Source organism: Ambystoma mexicanum, chromosome 2p, assembly GCF_040938575.1.
Source record: "Ambystoma mexicanum isolate Mex_15411 chromosome 2p, UKY_AmexF1_1, whole genome shotgun sequence".
In the NCBI taxonomy this organism is placed as follows: Eukaryota; Metazoa; Chordata; class Amphibia; order Caudata; family Ambystomatidae; genus Ambystoma; species Ambystoma mexicanum.
Window position 1 is genome coordinate 538,009,796 of NC_090923.1, and position 17,108 is coordinate 538,026,903.

General features: G+C 44.7%; 1 protein-coding gene across 1 annotated transcript in view; it reads right to left on the minus strand.

Moving 5' to 3' along the window:
- Positions 1-17,108, minus strand: part of NUP210 (nucleoporin 210) — a 1,233,892-nt gene that overhangs the window by 468,676 nt on the left and 748,108 nt on the right. Inside the window, exon 22 of the mRNA XM_069643978.1 lies at positions 975-1,102. Coding sequence (XP_069500079.1) covers positions 975-1,102 — 128 coding nt within the window. The remainder of the gene's footprint in view (positions 1-974; positions 1,103-17,108) is intronic.

The following is a 17,108-nucleotide window of genomic DNA, read 5'->3' on the forward strand; positions in this document are numbered from 1 at the left end:
TGCACAAGAAGTCCTTATATTAATAGACATTTATTTACATATAAAGCAAGACATCATCTCACACTATTACATGAACAATAACACTTGTAAAATGAATACTACCATTAGATCAAACTCGAAAGAATAGTTACATCCGAAGGTCAATTATTCATTTTCACCAGTATACATTCATCTTGGATGGTTTTAGAAATGACACAAGAACATTCAATTGCCTCAATGAAGATAAATATGATACACGAGAGGTGCAATTTACTACCCATTGTTGACTTTCCTTTGTCCCACCTTAAAACACTATACAAACGATTTAGTAGCGCAACAGTAATGCCTTTCTGTAGCTTGAATAACAAACAATTGAGAAGATTGCAACAGCACAAATCTACAAACATCTATAGCTTCGAGGTTAAACAAAATTCCCGGTTTATGCGTTTATCTCGTGACTAAGATTTTGGTATAGGCTCTCAATTTTCACAAAATGGGGGGTGAAGTGATTTGCACCGAATTGCACCATGTGTTCAAGTGAATGCAAACGAAGCCTACTTGTTCGACTATCGTCTGACAGACTCCTTAACAACATCTCCTGCCATGGACTGAGATATCACTGAAAAGGACAACACCAATGCCATGGCTGTGAGTGTATAAAAACCAGCGCAGTCTAGGTCTGGAGTCAGACGTCTGTGTATAAATGTGGGTGTAAAGTGCAGCAGTCTGCATGATTAGGCCTTCCCTACCATTTTCCATCGACATCACAATAGGAAAATGCATTTGTCAGAAAGGACTATGAAATGTACTAAAATTAAGCAAGCTTGCAACCGATGAAGAACGCTTTCCTCATGACTGCCAGATGGAGGGACAACATCATTTGTAGTCTCAATACAAGTATGTGATTTGTTGCCAACATCTACCATAAAAGAATAGATAGAAAATTGCAGAATCGATTCAAATAAAAGACATTAGTAAAACAATAAAATACTTACGTTAGTGAAACGATCCGATTGGCCTCCTTTAATTTCAAATCCATAAACTTGAAGTATTTAGCTAGGAATGGCTGCTTAGAAAAGTCCAGCACTCTCACATGTGCCTTCACCGATTTTCCAATTTCCACCTGCACAGAGAATTTATCACATTATCTACAGCATGGTTGGAACGCATTTCTTGTATTCATTTTTACATTGCGGCTTTGAGCAGGATGCCAGACACATGATGGTTTTGAGCAAAGCCTGCAACCAACCAGAAGTTAAATAGAAAGAGTCAGAAAATGTGCACTTGTCACTAGCCACTGTTGAGTTCACTCTTGGCCAGTAAATAATGGTCTGCTGTGTGCATGTGGAGAATTGGCAGTGACTTGCCTTGCAAGTAGCCTGCAACTTGACATTTTTCGACATGAGCTAGAATAATGGTTGAGAAACAAATGGATAAGGCAATAAGCACACTAGTTACAAGCCAAGTAGCCGCAAACCATAGGTGGCCACTGTAGATGCTAGCACATAAAATGACTTGCTGTTTTACACTGCTACAGTAACACTGTCTGGCATCTGATTAAGCCATTCTTAGGAGAGTTACACAGATTCCAGAGTTCCTAGAGCAACGTAAAACCACAACAAATGATTACAATCGTTACTGAAAAAGGGATACAATGTCAGCAGCTAAACCAATCCAGGATTATATGAGAGGGCATTCTCTTAATGGTAGAATATTTACAAAGTACTTGCTGATTGTATCTGAAAACTGAAACTAACTTGCATATTTCAATGAACATTTAGTGAAAGATTTTTAAAACTAGATTTTTCAGTAGGACACCGGCGTGTTTCTGAGAACATTACAAAAAGGAAAAGGAGCCCCAAAAGGCATGGCGCCTATGGGCTGCAGCGAATCGGAAATGGCTCAGAAGGGAATCGGGTGTTTTGGGAATAACGAACGCAACAAAAAAGAGACAACGGAAAAACATCCGTTTCGGCATGGAAGGACAATATATTTAAGCTGTCTTAACAATATGTTACACTGAATATAAACCAAGTGTGTGACCAATCAGCCGGTTTGGCTTTTCGTACTGGTGCGAGTGTGCTGTTGTGGACTCCCCAGCGAATGACAGGCTTAGGAGAGGAATGGGAGGTTCCGTCAGGCACTCGTCCGCTCTCTATGCAGCTTGGGAGACACCAGTCCAACCCCTTCTGCCCCAAGTGTGGTAAATACTGCAAGAACCCTGCTACCCAACAGCAACACAAGTCCTAGCCTACCTGCAAAAGAAATCATAGTTTGACCATGATTGCTCATCTATCTGCGACTTCCATTTACTTGCCACACAGTTCATAAGACACTCAACCGTGGGAGAAATATGTGAACCACCTGAAAGTTAAGAACCTACCAAGGCACATACCCTTTGCGAAAGCAGGTACTTCTAGCCACATGACAGCCCGGTTACAACTTCTGATCACTGGAGAAAAAACAAAACTGGCCCCCACAGCTGATACAGACTTGGGCTGTTCCTTATGCCTCATTCTGGCCCAAGAAGGAAGCAATTTGACCTATCCCAGCCCTCCAACAGATCAATACAGCAGCAGTTGACCGTAAAACCGGTTCCATTCATGGGGAGGTGTAGCCTTACTATGAAACACTGCTAGGCCAGAGCTGGCTTGCAAGTTGGGAGTTGCAGTTGGTAGTGTACGGAGTTTCAAAGGCGTAGCAAGGACTGTGGGTAATGGGTGGATGTGGGAGCAGAGAAGGAGAATGGCCAGGAGTAGAGGAAGAGGTGGTTGACAGAAGTGGTGGAGAGGTGGTGTCAGAGGCAGTTACATATGGAAGAGGCAGAGAAAGATCTAAAGGAGGTGATAAGCAGGAGGGTACAGGGAGATGGAGCAGGAGGGTGCAGGGAGATGAAGACTGAAGTACAAGTGACAGAGAATGTGGTGGACAGGAGGCATGGCTTAGAGGAAGAGGAGAGAAGATAGCCATGGACATAGAGATGAAAACCACAATGAGTGAAGACAACTAGGATGGTGCGAGTAGGACGGATCAACCTGAGCCAGGCAAAGGAGATGGGCGGCAGTACGAGTCCCAGGCAAGGTGGTCAGGGAAAGAAGGTCAGGGCAGTGGGAAATCTAGATGCCAGTGGGATCTCAGAAGTATCCAGAGCAGGGGAGGGGAGGGGCCTGAGAAGCTGGGGGACAGGTAGATAACCCATTTCTCAGTCTCTCCAATCTCCATAAGTTCCAATACTACCTGTAACTGACCGAACTGGCAGCGGATATCCACTCACAGTAGCATGACAGCCAGCCTGACCTGGATCGGGAGGAGAATGCACAAGTAGAGAGCCAATGGCACAGGGCCCACAACTAGCTAGCTGATCTGGAGGACTGAACACCCAAAGGAAAAAGGACAAAGAACTGAACCGACAGCGAGTAGTGTTCATTCGTGCAGGAGGACCAAGAGTGCAATTGTCTGGACACTATATTTCAAGAAACGATTTCAAATACAACTTCCTTGTCTGGCCGTTTGCATCTCCCATCTGGCCTCCCTGTGCTTCTAAAACCAATAACACCAGAGTGGAAAAATCCTGCTTAAATTACTCAATGTAGTGTGTAGCAAACCAGAAGCAGGCAGATTAAGATGTGCCATGATATAAGGATGTTTATTTAAATAAAAAGAAAACGCCAATCTAGCCCTACTGGTATGAGGGAAGATCCCTGCTTTAGTAACTAAAAGTAAGGGTGCTCGACAAAGTCCAAATGTAATAGTCCTTAGCCCAAATCCTATTAGCTAACTGTCCCTAGCACTTAGGAAAACAAAATAACAAAAAAGGAGGCCACAGCAATAGCCTCTGTCCTTGGTTTCTGCCTGGCCCAACCACTTGGATCTCTTTCTCAGGACGCTTTTAAATGTACATCATTTGTTCACAATACAGTGCTCAACCTCTCAGCAGGTCTTGTATGCCAAATCTTAATTCCACACGGTTCCCTCTTTCCAGGAAAAAAGGATTACTTAAAACGATACCACCATTTCCAATTTGGTACTCGACAACGTTCTGGTTTATTACTTCAGGACTGAAATCCCCCATGTTCTCTCCCTCTCCAGTTCTGCTCGTTATATTTCATGTTTCTTGGGCTTCTCAAATCCCTCCGACAAGCTTGATTTAGTGGGGCCTCGGTGGGATGTCTGCCTGTTTCGGTCTCCTTGTCTCCATTAACCCTTGTAGCTTTCCAGGTCTTGAATATTACTCTCCGTTTTCTCAGGGCTCTCCAAAGTCCTCGGATAGGCCTGTTTTAGCTCGGTATGCAGCATTTATTTCGAAAATGTTATATTGAAAGAGCAAATCGAATATTTAATATCAGACATTTGTATAGCAAATGCATTTAAGGGTGGGGTAAATGGTTAAATATTTTTGGTAAACGGTTGAGGTGGGATTTTAGGGGTCAGAAATGGGAGTTTGGGGGACTATTCACTATAAAATGTTTCGTTAAAGGTTTTGATATGTAATCATTCTTTATATATAAGATTAGATATTAAGACATGTAACCTTTTAGCTGTGTTTTATCAGGCTCCTGTCACCCCTGTGGCTATGTTGTGTTGATATCTCCCCAATGCCCTCTGCTCCTCTGATGTGCTTGCTTTAGCTTAGTAGTCTGTCCCCTCGGGATTATCTGGCTCCCATAACCCTGGTGGCTCTCCCAGCCTCGAACGTTAATGGCTCTCAATTTCTTAAGATTCTCCAAAGTTCTCTGGTGAGTTGCAATTATGGAGCAAGTACTTTGAACCACAAACACAGACAGATACAATAACTCACAACCACACACTCTTAGAAGATAAATCAGCTCTTTACGGCTATTTATTCAAAGCTTACAAAGACATAGAAATAACTCAAAAATAATATGAACATAGTTCACAGAAGAAATAAAGAAGTCAAAAGGAAATACATCACCTTGAGCGTAATTGAAGTCCTCATCTCGTCCAGAAGCGGCTGGAAGACTCCGGGGACAGCCAGGCCGAGAGTACCACAGCTCACGGGAAGGCCAGACGGAGCGTCCTTCTCTGGCTGAAGTCTCACCTGACCCCTTCCGTGCCCTCACATATATACACACTCCACAAAGGGGAGTTAATTCCCAAACATTCTGGAAAGTGCACCTGCGCAGTTGAGGAACAGCCGTCTGTTGCCAGCTGGGTCAATCGAGAGCTCCCCTCAAGGAACACAGGGCCTCCCTGCTCTAAAAACACGCTCCAGGGAGAACCGTAGCAAGCCATAACAACGTTAGCTTTCCCAGCAGAAATGGCCTTGACTGCATACCAAGTTTGAAAAAACATGTTTGTCTCGGCACTGTGAATCTAACACTTCAGCAAAATGTGTGCAGCCTTTCACTGCAAAGTGAAGTAAATATCCAACATGGCTCTGAGCGCTCCCAGAATGCATTGCACGCCTGCGCCATTTTGAACCAAGCATAACAGGCGTAGCGTGTTTGAAGCAGGTTACATGGGTGGCATAGTATATACATGACAAAGTTAATTTGATAGGAAGCAGTGCTACATGCAGGACAATTCAACGCATTTAGAGCACTATGGGTAGATACTGAGAGATTTCAGTTGAACAGTCTTGTTTTGATTTCTTTACGGAAGGCTAGGTGGGATGAGATCCCTCTGAGATTCGGTGGAAGGGAGTTCCACTGGGTTGCGGTCATCTCTCTTCCCTTCTCTCATTTTACACGCCCTCTCGTTCCCTTCGTTCCGCTGACCATTTCCTCCTCACTGTTCCTCCCTCCCCCTGTGCCTCCTCCCGTTTCCGCTCCTTCCAACTCCTGGCCGCCCCCTCCACTGGAACTCCTTGCCTCTCTCTATCCGCTCGTCTCCTACCCTTTCCTCCTTCCGCACCTCCCTTAAATCTCTCCTTCTCCATTCCCCGCCATGACACCCCCCTACTCTCACTCACCTCTCCTAACCCCTTCCCCCTCGTCCCCCCTTATCCTCTCCCACCCCCTTCCTCCAACCTCCTCCCACCTTCCCTCCCCATTCTTCCTAGCCCTCCCCTCCTCTCCTCTCCCCTTCCGAATAATTGCTCTACATTCTGTTTTGGAGACTGATTCATGTTTGTAATTTGCTTCTGTTGTTACAATTTGTGTTATGTTAATTGTACCCTGTTGTTGTAACTGTACAGCGCTTTGGTATAAAGCACTTTATAAGAATAAATACAATACAATACAATACAATACAATACAAGGGGAAGCTGGACCGTCCCGCCCGTGCTTTTGTGACCTTAGGCACCGAGAGTAGGTTGGTGTATGGGGTTCTAATTGGTCTTTGGCTATAGTCAGGCAGTTTTGCTTTGCAAGGAAAGGTCTAGCTGCAGTGAGGAGTTTTGAGTGGTAGGCCGCTGACGAGGCAATGGCGTTTACTTGCCTTGTCATAGAAAGGTTGGAGTCTAGGTAGACACCCAGGGTTTTTACGGCCTGGGAGACTGGGATTGGTATGTTGTCCATGGTAAAGACATTGTATTGGTTGTTCAGTTTCTTTAGCATTTCCGGTGACCCATTTGGAAGTAGTTCTGTCTTGTCTCCATTTAGACAGAGCCAGTTCTGTGCCATCCTTGTTTGGATTGTGGCATAGATGTTTAGGGTTTTGGAGTCAGTCTCGTAGTCGCCTGAAAGTACTTAGAGGACCTGGGTATCATCAGCTTAGTTTGTATATGTGATGCCTAGTGAGTCGAGGTTGCTGAACAGTGGCCTGGTACAGGGTCGGCGAGATGCAGGAGATGCACGAGCCCTGGGGTACCTGCTGAGGTAGGCTCTCTAAGTTACAAGCTTCCTTTCAGCTCTGGTGTCTTAAAAAGGACCTTCGGCAAGTCCCAAATAGACCACTTTCGTTTTTCCTTGGTGTTTGGCTCTTGCTAGTTTCTGGGTCAAGGACACTAGCAGGCTGCTTGCCCTATTAATTCCTACAAGACTCTTAAACTCTCACAATATGGTCTATTTGGCCTGGTCGCCCCCTAATCTCTCCTACCTCTCCTGCTCCACTTACTGCTCCAACTTCAACTCTTTGGAGTACATACTAAAATGTATCCTGATGGCCGCCTTCTGCCTTATTGTGAGGTAATGACCTATCCAGTGTCAGGTTGCGTACACAATTAAAATCTCCACCCCAAATGAACAAGCCATTCCTATGTTGCGTGATTTTAGCCTACATCGAGGCCAGGTAAGTCGGGATATTATTGTTGGGTAAGTAAGAGTTCACTGTGCATAGTTCTTGTTGCTCGATATTCCCCCACAATATCACATATCTGTCTTCCGGATCACTCTCAAACTTAGCTAGTCGAAAAGGGACCCAGACTCTACCCAGACTCAAGTGACCAAAACAGAAAGCATTAGCCCCCCAGAAGACAATGCAACAGATACACACATGAGTGGGCCACCATGCATGGGGACCCAACCAGAGACATCTTCAGTGATGAAAAAAAATGGGGAATATTGCGGTCTCCCACTGGAACCACAAGTCAACGCAATAGCAAGAAATGAAACCTTCCCACTCAGAACCCTCACAATCATCTCCTTGATATTAGGAAGACTAGTCTATGCAAACAGCCTATACTTTGGAATGCCAGAACGCCTCACACACAAACTCCAACACATCATAAATACTGCATAAAGACTACTCTCGAGACTGAAAAGAAAGACCACATCACATCAGCCCTGAGAATCCTACACTGGCTTCCAATAAAAGAAAACGCACGAACTTTACAACTTGCTGCATCACCAAAAAAATCACTACAGGAGTCAAATTGCTCCAAGTCAAAATCAACCACTACCAACCAGGAAAAAACCCAAGATCGAGCAACAGCGTCCAAATCAAAAAGAAACACTACAAGAAAAGAACATTCAGAGGAACCGTGTTCTCCCGTTCGATAGTCAATCTACAGAATTCAGTACCGAAGGAAATAAGAACAGAAAATCACTGAACCTTTAAAAAAAAAAAAAAAAAAAAAAAAAGACTGAAAACATGGCTATTCAATTCAGAGAGACTAACATAAAAACTGACACCCCAACAAACCATACCCCGGACCCAAGGCCCCTGTGCTTCTTTCTCCTCTCCAGCATACCTCCCCCATACTACACACAGCCAAACGGGCCAGCCATTCTACGCACAAAAATACACAAACCAAACACCAACCGCAAGAACAAAAGCCGCAAACAAACCCAGACACTGGACGCCACCCCTCACAAGTCTGGTGCACACAAAAAAGCACACTCCGAAAGCCGACACAGTCGCCAGTTTCTCCCAGTTCTGCAAGCAGCATAAGAGCACAGCCTCTATCCTATCCCTCGTCTCTCATTGACCCCACCCACTTTCTTACAGAGCCACATGAGCGTCTGAGAACATGCAAATGGCAGAGGTGTGTGGTATAAATCATCATAACATAACAATAACAGTGATTGGCTGGCCCCTTGAATCATTAGCCAGGGTCTGGGTATTGGCTAGTGAACCACAGACCCACCTCTCTCTCAACTGAAATCCCTCCACCCCCAATTATGTTCCTGTAGTGAGTTTTCCTGGATTGGTTGTGCTTTAAAAAAACGTTTGATTGGCTATATTTGTGAAGGCCGTCCAACAAGATGGATGCCATTTTAAGAGTCTGACAAATCCAACATGGAAGTCTGACAGTCCTGCTGTCCAGTGCTCCTGGTGGCCAGAAGGTCTCCTCTCATTCTCCCACCCGCACTCTGTGCCCATATGGACGAGTTTCTCACAGTGTCCGCGCTACACTTCAGGTACGTCGCAGCCTTTTTTGATCTGCCAGTAACCTCACTGAGTCTCCAGAATAAGTGGCAGGGTTATGTGCTGCATATAAACACACCCAAGCATCTTTCCACTCAGTGGCAACATCAGTGCTTCTCACTGATGTTCCTGGTTTCCTGCACATCACGATCCATAGATTCTAAAATGGAAGAAGCTCTTTTTTGGTAGTCTGGCTTTGAGACTTGTGGCACTGCAGCGTGGGGTTCCGGTTGGATCTATTAGGTTCCTGCTTATACCAACTCCAGGGGGTCACGTCACAGAGTGAGTGCTAGCCCTGGCCTCCAAGGACCCCAGACCCTGCCTGAGGACCCCTCCAATACAACTCCATTACACAGCCTTGCCAATATCCTCCAGTAGAACATGCTGCTGTAAAACCGGAGAGCTTCATTGGCTCTGACAAGGCAGTCATGCATTTCCTTCTTAGCTGTAAGATTTCTTAACTTTAAGCTCTTCAGAATGCAGGAGATGATACACGGAGAGCCTTTGAAGCCTGCTTGCCAGGAATCGGCTCATAATCTGTGGTCAATAAGTTTAGTAGAGGGACAAAATGATTTACAGTAATCAGAATCAATATAGAATTTGAGTGCTCTTTCTAGGCCAAGATTATGTAGCATTCTTCGTGGTTCAGCAGAAGGTCTGGAAAAATACACAACACAGTCTATTTCACAATTGATGTTGAATTCTATCAATACCTTTGGGAAAAAGGACAGGTGTGTGCAAAGTGTGTCCTTGCCTCTATACAACTGTATTAAGATTAACTGAGAGCAAAGAACTAAGATTGAAGAGGCAACAGACTGTTTTATAGGTAGCTATATGGAGCTCTGTAGCTGCCATAGGCTAAAATGAGCTCATATGCCAGTGCTGTCAGAACAATGTTAAGTCCCCATTGCGGATGAGGATGTCACAGTGATGGGATGCAGGAGATCTCTAGAGATTAGGTAATGTAGGCCCAAATTAATTCAGACCAGACATTGTTAAACAAGAGTTGAAGGACAGATCATTATTTGAATAAACATGGAGAGGATTGGTGCTTCGCTTATGGACAGAAGCAAAAATGCAACCAGTTGCTTCTGTACTGAAAACTAGCGCACAGTTTCAAAGGTAGTCCTCGTGATCAGCAGATTCTTTGTCAGAAAGGGTTAACTGGTTTAAGATTGGGTTAAGAGGAGCACAATTGCCATTGTCAGCGATTGTGGAGATGAGTGAATGACCTGCCCTCTCTGGGGACGTAAGATGGTTCATATGGAACTGTCAGGCACTCCATAAGGCTCTACCTCTGAGTTGCAGTACCTTGTTGTCTTGGGAGGATGATCAATAGAAGGCTGCAATGAGATGTTCACAATTCAGGAATCAACTGTCTGATGATGGATAATGGGGGGGAAGGTGTAGAGAAACTGGTGCTGCCACAAGTGGAATGGGTTCTGCAGAGAATGTCATCCCTGCACTAGGGAGGCAAACAGGGAACAATTGTCACTATGGGGTGTGAGAAAGCAGACCACCCGTGCAAGAACCCAAGTCTAAAAATAAAAGGGAGATTGTTGCTCGCCCAATAACTATAGACCAATTGCTTTGCTTAATGGTCTGGGCAAGGGTTTTCCCACGATGATAGATGGACATTTTAAAGATTGGGTGAGTAGGAATGACATCCTGGATGGTTTCCAAACACGCCTTATTAAAAAGGTGTTGAAACTGTGGTTCACAGATTTTTGTTGAATATCCTTAAGGCAATTTAGGCAGCTAAGAGTGCTGATTTATTTGTTTGCTTTGTGGATTTTTTAAATGGCATTCGATGTCGTAAATCGCTCTTTGCTTTGGTCTAAGCTGCTAAATTAGGGATGTCCTCCACAGCCAATTGCCATCATTAGGGAACTTTATAATGACTCGACCATCAAAATTTGATTGAACGCAGGTGGTCAGCTTTCTTCTGCTATTAAAAGGCAGTGTGTGTGATGAACCCTATGGAGTCATCTCTGAAACCCAGCCTAAAGTTTGCCTCCCATGTGGCCGGGGGAAGGCAGCCGCTACCTGATCCTGATCCTCGGGATGGTATTATTAATCATTATTATGAGGTAGGATCACATGGGAGGAGATGGTTGTCGGGGGGAAGCAGTGACTCCATTAGGAGAGACGCGATATTCTCCCCTACTCTGTGAAAAAGACCCTATAATTCCAGAGTTCCTGACAGCATAGTTATTATTCAAATCCCTCCAGTCGTGAAACCTTAAAACCCCTCCTTGTCACATTGTAAACAGAATGCCATTCACACTTCATACGTGCACAACACCAACATATCTTCTACCTCTGATGTTTCTGATTTAAACACAAATGTAAAACAGTGTAACATTAAAAGGTTTAAAACACCTATGGACTCCAACTCCCATAAAGCCTCAAGTACTAAGACAAGGAAGAAGGAGTCAATGTGGAATGAAAGGAGTATCAAACTCAACATGCGGACTAATCAGCTGTGCAGGGCATTTCAATATGATGAACATTGTCAATGGAGGAGAGGAGAGCTGCAGAGCAGGCAAAGCGGGAAGCATGACCAACAAAAGGAGAGACATGCAGAGAGCGAGGCGCTTGCATGCGACCGCCTGAGGCCTGCTTTAACAGAGAAACAGAAGAACAGTGAAAGCACAAGAGAACCACGGAAAGGCAAACAGCTGCTGCAAGGCTGCAGAGGACGCGGTCTTGGGAACGGCCTCGGTTCCATCAACGAGGAACTGGGACGTCGATGCGGGAACCAAACAAGGGTCTACATGACCAGGGAAGTCTTCCCGGAGACGGAACTTCGCTGCAGCTACACTTTGCACCAGTGAGTCAGCCCGAGGAGTTGGGTGTCCCGGTACGTGTTGGCAACTATACGAACAATTGAATTGTCATTTTGAGTACCAAGCAAATAGATTGGAAAGGCAAAGATTGTACAAGTCTCCTTATAGGAAATGCCACAATTTGGGGAAAGTTGGAAAAATCATTGCCACCAGTCTAAAGATATTAAAGAAGAAGTTGAAAGGCAACAATTGTACCAGTCTCCATATATGAAAGGTCAATTTGCGGACAATTGGAACAAGCATTGCCACAAGCCAAAAGATATTAATGAAGAAGTTGAAAGGCAAATGTTGTACACCTCTCTTTATGTGAAATGGCAAATTGGGGAAAATTGGTACAAGCATTACCATAAGCCTAGATATTCTAGTGAAGAGGTTGACAGAAAGAACTTGACCAAATCGCCATATATGAGATGTCAATATGGGGGAAGTTGGAACAAGTGGTATTTGAAGTCTAGAGGTATAAACTGTGAAGAAGTGCAATTGTCTAATGCTTAGAAAGAAAGTGAACATTGTCAAAAGACCTGGTGAACAAAAGACAGAAAGATAACTGGCAGGAGAGTACAACAGGGGATCTGCAAGGTCCAGAAGGGAGGGGATTCATGGCAGGGGAGTACACAAGTTAATTCATAAAACCTATGAAAGAGAGATCCAGTTAAAGATACCTGGCCGGAGAGTATACCAGGAGATCTAAAGAGTAAATTGAAGAAATCCTGGCAGTGGAGTATAACAGGAAGTCATTCTTGGAACAGCAGTAAGAAAAGTTTTGACATTCTTAAGAGCCTGCTTTATGAAAGACATTTCAGCTACTCTTACGTAGACTTTCAAGACATTGTGATTTTCTTACCTGAAATAATCCAGAGAAAGGGAACCCCCTCCTGGATTCAAGGCTTATTTGTTGAGCTTGCAGTCTTGTTTTCTATACACTTTTTATTAAGTACAATTCAGAACATTTACCTTGCACCTTTGATTATTGGTTTAAGTGGGAGGTCAGAAATAGTTTGGACACAATTAATGTTTTCATAATTTTGACGACCAGACTCATACGGATCTTTAGCTATAATTTACTTGGTAGGGAAACTCTTTAGGATAGAGCCAGAAAGGCCTTTATCCAACCCTTTTGAGTTAATAAGATATCTGATGTTGAAAACATGACAACTTTGTGTCCACCACTCATTTCTGACCCCTCATATGTAGCTTAAAGCAAGGCCACATCTTTGCCCTTTTTATCACAGGTATAGGTAGAATCGCTGGCTATGGCTCCCGCCTTTCTTCCTAAACCGTGCCAATTAGTAATCGATAGTCTGCTATACATGGACAATGTTATATTATTTGACCATACGCAGTTGGGTTTGCAGAGTCAAATTAACATGTTTAATTATGCACAAGAGAATAATCTGAATATTAATATCAATAGAAGTAAAATTATGTTGATGCAATCAACTGATAAAGATAGGGTGAAATCGTTTAAATGGACCCTGGAAAAAGAATCACTGGAGCTAGTGTCGGAAATATGTCTACTTGGGCTTTTTAATATCGAACTGCGCTTGTCTGTCTGACCTAGATCGATTTTTAACGCACAAATTAAAAACTCTGATTAACTAAGCAAAAATGAGAAATTGGCGCTATGGAAAGTTTTTTGCTTTGCCCCTAATTGAATTTCTGTAAGCGAAAGCTGTTCCAGTGTTGACTTACAGGGCGTAAATCTTGCTTACATGGTCTAAGATAAAGTGGCGCTCTTTTCAGAGTGTATTTTGGAAACACTGCTTAGGTCTGCCCTTGGGCACCCAGACAGCTTTGTTGCATTTTGAACTGGGCCTGCTTTAGTTTTATGACGTGGGGACTTGGAAAGCCCTGCCACTATTATGAAAGATATAAACAGTGAATTAATATGGTCTTAGACAATCGAAGTGAGGAGGCATCAAATGCTTGGCGCGATAACTGTCTGAACATTTTAGAGTGGGTGCTTCCTTAAATCTGTTTCGAGAGAATCCTGGTAAGGTAAAGAAAAATATATGGGAAACGGATGAGTACAAACTATCAATGAACGCCATCATCTTTCATAGCAGCATTATATCATTTTACAAGGTAAACCTTTATTCAAACTTCTGCAATATGTATTGAAATTTCCGGATGCTGGTTGGACAATATTTTTTTTTTATTCAACTTAATCTTCTCCCATCCTATGAAATTATTGGCGCTAGGAATGGTATACCGTGACAGGAAAGGTTCTGTCGTTTCTGCAAACTTCCAGTATTGGAATCCTTGTTCCATTCAGCCATGGAGTGCTTAGCCCTTGGTGAGTTGAGACTGAAATATCTCACCAAAGCGGTTAAGGCAACATCTCAGAATACTTTGGATGAATATGCTCGATTGTCCTCAAATTTCATGTAAAATAAAATCAGATTTGTTAACTGCAGTTTACCACAAGCCTTATCTAATTTATGTATATTTGTAATTTTGGCAAGTTCTCCTTTTTAGATCTGGTTGTCGGTGTAATATGAAGAACTGGGGATATGTTCCTTCTTTTCCTAAATCATGTAGCTAACTATTTAGGAATTGATTGTACTAGCCAGATTAATGTTTAAACTTTTTCAGTAAGTTTTAGTGGTATGCGACCAGCTTGGACTATGGGGTGGCATGCTTTTGTAATTTCCTTTTTAGAATTCAATATCGCCAAGAAATGTTTTACATCCAATCAGGTTCTGACTGTACTCATGTGTGGTTTTTATATGACTCTAAAATAGCCTGTTGGGACAAACTCCCAGATATGCCAGAGGGCCACTAGGAGTTTGCAGACTCTTGGAAGGCCCAACACCTTCATCAGGATAAAAAGAGTACTCAAAGTTCAAACTGCAGTTTCTTACAGACAAAACCTACCATGATCAGCACAGGAACAGGGAAAATCCATGAACCTCATGTTCGTCCGCGGCTCGCAGGCCTGGCTTACATTACAATTGCATCAGAAAGACATCACAACCTAGGCCCTACTCCAGGAATCCTATTGGCTCTCCTAATTGGATACTGAGCCTCTTACCACCTATAATGGACACTATACATGTTATTCTACTGGCCCTTGCATGTCAGGTGGCTGGCCTGGTCCATCCCCAAGTCACTATTTATAACAATGTTGCAGTTTGGTGGTTTTACCATTGGTTCTTGCCCTTTGCTACCCACCCCTAGGATACTGAACTGCGGTTGGCTAAAGCCAACGTCCCCAGGCCTGGGATCTGCAAAGGTTCTCAGCTCTCGGTGTACCTCTTCAAGGTAATAATAACTATGTGTCTGCATTGCAACTTGTGTGTACCACCTTAGTCTATGAGAGTGCTCTTTTGCTCGGTGCAACACTTGTCTCAAATTGTAACATATTTGTTGCTGTCCCGTGTCTGGTAGCCTGAGATCGGCTCTCGTTCCCAGCGCTGGTCGCTGTCCATTGTCTGCTTCGGCTACGTCACGTGTTCTGAGACCACTTATTTGAGCTGTGCCGCTCTGAATTCTGAGGAATTATTCGTATTTACTGCAGCTGGTAACTGTTGTCTAGGGAATGGAATATCATCCATATTGCGCAGCCTTGGCTGCGGGTCCTGTCTCACACATCTTGCTCTCTGTCTAGCTTGAATTCAGCTCAGCTCGACTCTTGCTGAGAGGCCTGTGGCCTGCTGTACTTTTCCTAAACTATTGTAATGCGGTTTCTACATTGTTCATGCTATACTACATTCTCCATAGGATAATGACACTTGGTTCTGTCAGGTCCCATAAGTGTTCCTGAAGTTCCATAGGGTTAGTCGCATGTAAGCCTCTGCAAGCTGTGCTCAGGATATCTTGCTTCTTGCGGTTTCTGCGTTGCTGCATTTGGCTAGTGACAAAATAATAAGGGAGTAGTTTCTTACCTGTAACTCAAGATCTCCAGCGTTGGAATCTTTCACGGATTCACATGCTGTGAATATTTCCCATCAAGCTGGGAAAACCTTGGTGACTTTCATATAGCATTTTTCCTATGGAAAATGTCGACACTTTTAGTGTCCCATCGACGTCTTTATGGGTGCTTTGGGCTGCATCAATAGGACGCCGAGTACAAATAGCCCTGCCGCCGCGGCTTCCCTTCAGATTTTAACCCCTCCAAACGGGGGAACCCGAAACTTATGTTTGCCTGAAGGGGGAGGCCGTAGGGCGCATGTGAATCTAGGAAAGATACCAACACTGGAGAAATGAAATTACAGGTAAGAAACTACCCACTTCTCCAGCATTGGATCTTTCATGGATTCACATGCTGTAAATCGACTACATAGCAGTAAGGTAACCTGGAAATGCATAACAGGCAAACGAGACCAAACCCCCAGGTAACAACAAACCAATAACAGAGCACCATGCATTTACAGTAACACAGACTGAAAGCATTAGTAAAAACCACACCCTGGAAGCTGCAGGGTTTACCTTATTGGAACAGGCACTGCAGGACTGCACGCCCCACCTGTTCATCCTCTTAACGCTGCTAACTCAGACAGTAGTGTCTGGTGAAGGTGTGCGGTACTGCCCATGTTGCAGCTTAGCAATTGTCCCTGAGCAGTATGCCTGCCCACAGTGCTGCCGACGATGGAGAGTGGGGGGGGGTGTGGCCAGCGTGCATGCTGTGAAGATACGCACTCGTGGAGCTCCTGCCTGTGATCCTGTATCGAGTGAAATTGCGCCCTTAAAATATTATAATTTATAACGAAAATAATATTTGCCAGAAGCGGAACCTCCACTCTATGGTTCGACGCGACTCTGGAGCGATAACTGAGCTCGTGCAGCCTTAAACGAGACGGGAGAAGGAGTGCCCCCTGGCCGTCCAAGATGGCGACGTCCGCTACGATCCTGAGCACCGGTGGAGCTTGGCGCTCTTAAAAGCTGAGACTATGACGTGGAGGAATAGGACTGCTTCCACTTACCTGCGCCCCACACACCTGACGGGCGGTGCACCGGCTCGGACCGCTCAAGCAGCGGTGAAACCCCGAGGTCCGGGAGGAGCCAGGACCGGGTGACTTAAGCGGCCGAAGAAGCAGCGGGCCCCCGGTCAGGGCGAGTGGAGGAGTGAGGACGGAGACCTCGCCCAGCCGCCCGACGCCGGGAGCCCAAAAGATCCTAATCGTAGAAGGCAGACAACGGGGTACAGCTGCTTGCAGAACAACTGAGACGGAGCTGGGTGATGCCGCTCGACGAGACCTGCTAGGAGAGGGCCTGTGCCCCTCCTTGAAGAACGAAGTGAGTGCCAGACGCGGACCCCTCTCCCAAGCGCTGATAGCTTAATAGCGGTCCCGGGAATGGGCTGCGCAGATCAATCGCCCAGCGGGAGGCGAGGGGATATCCGAACGGCTTAAAAAATGAAAGGCGGGTGCGGCAGAAGTGCTGCTTGACCTACGCAGTGGACAATTTAACGCCAAACCATACGGGGCAAGCTGTGAGGCCCCATACCACACCCTACTCTAACTACCAAGGTACACAGCACTCAGGGACCCTGCGACCGCACAGGATCGT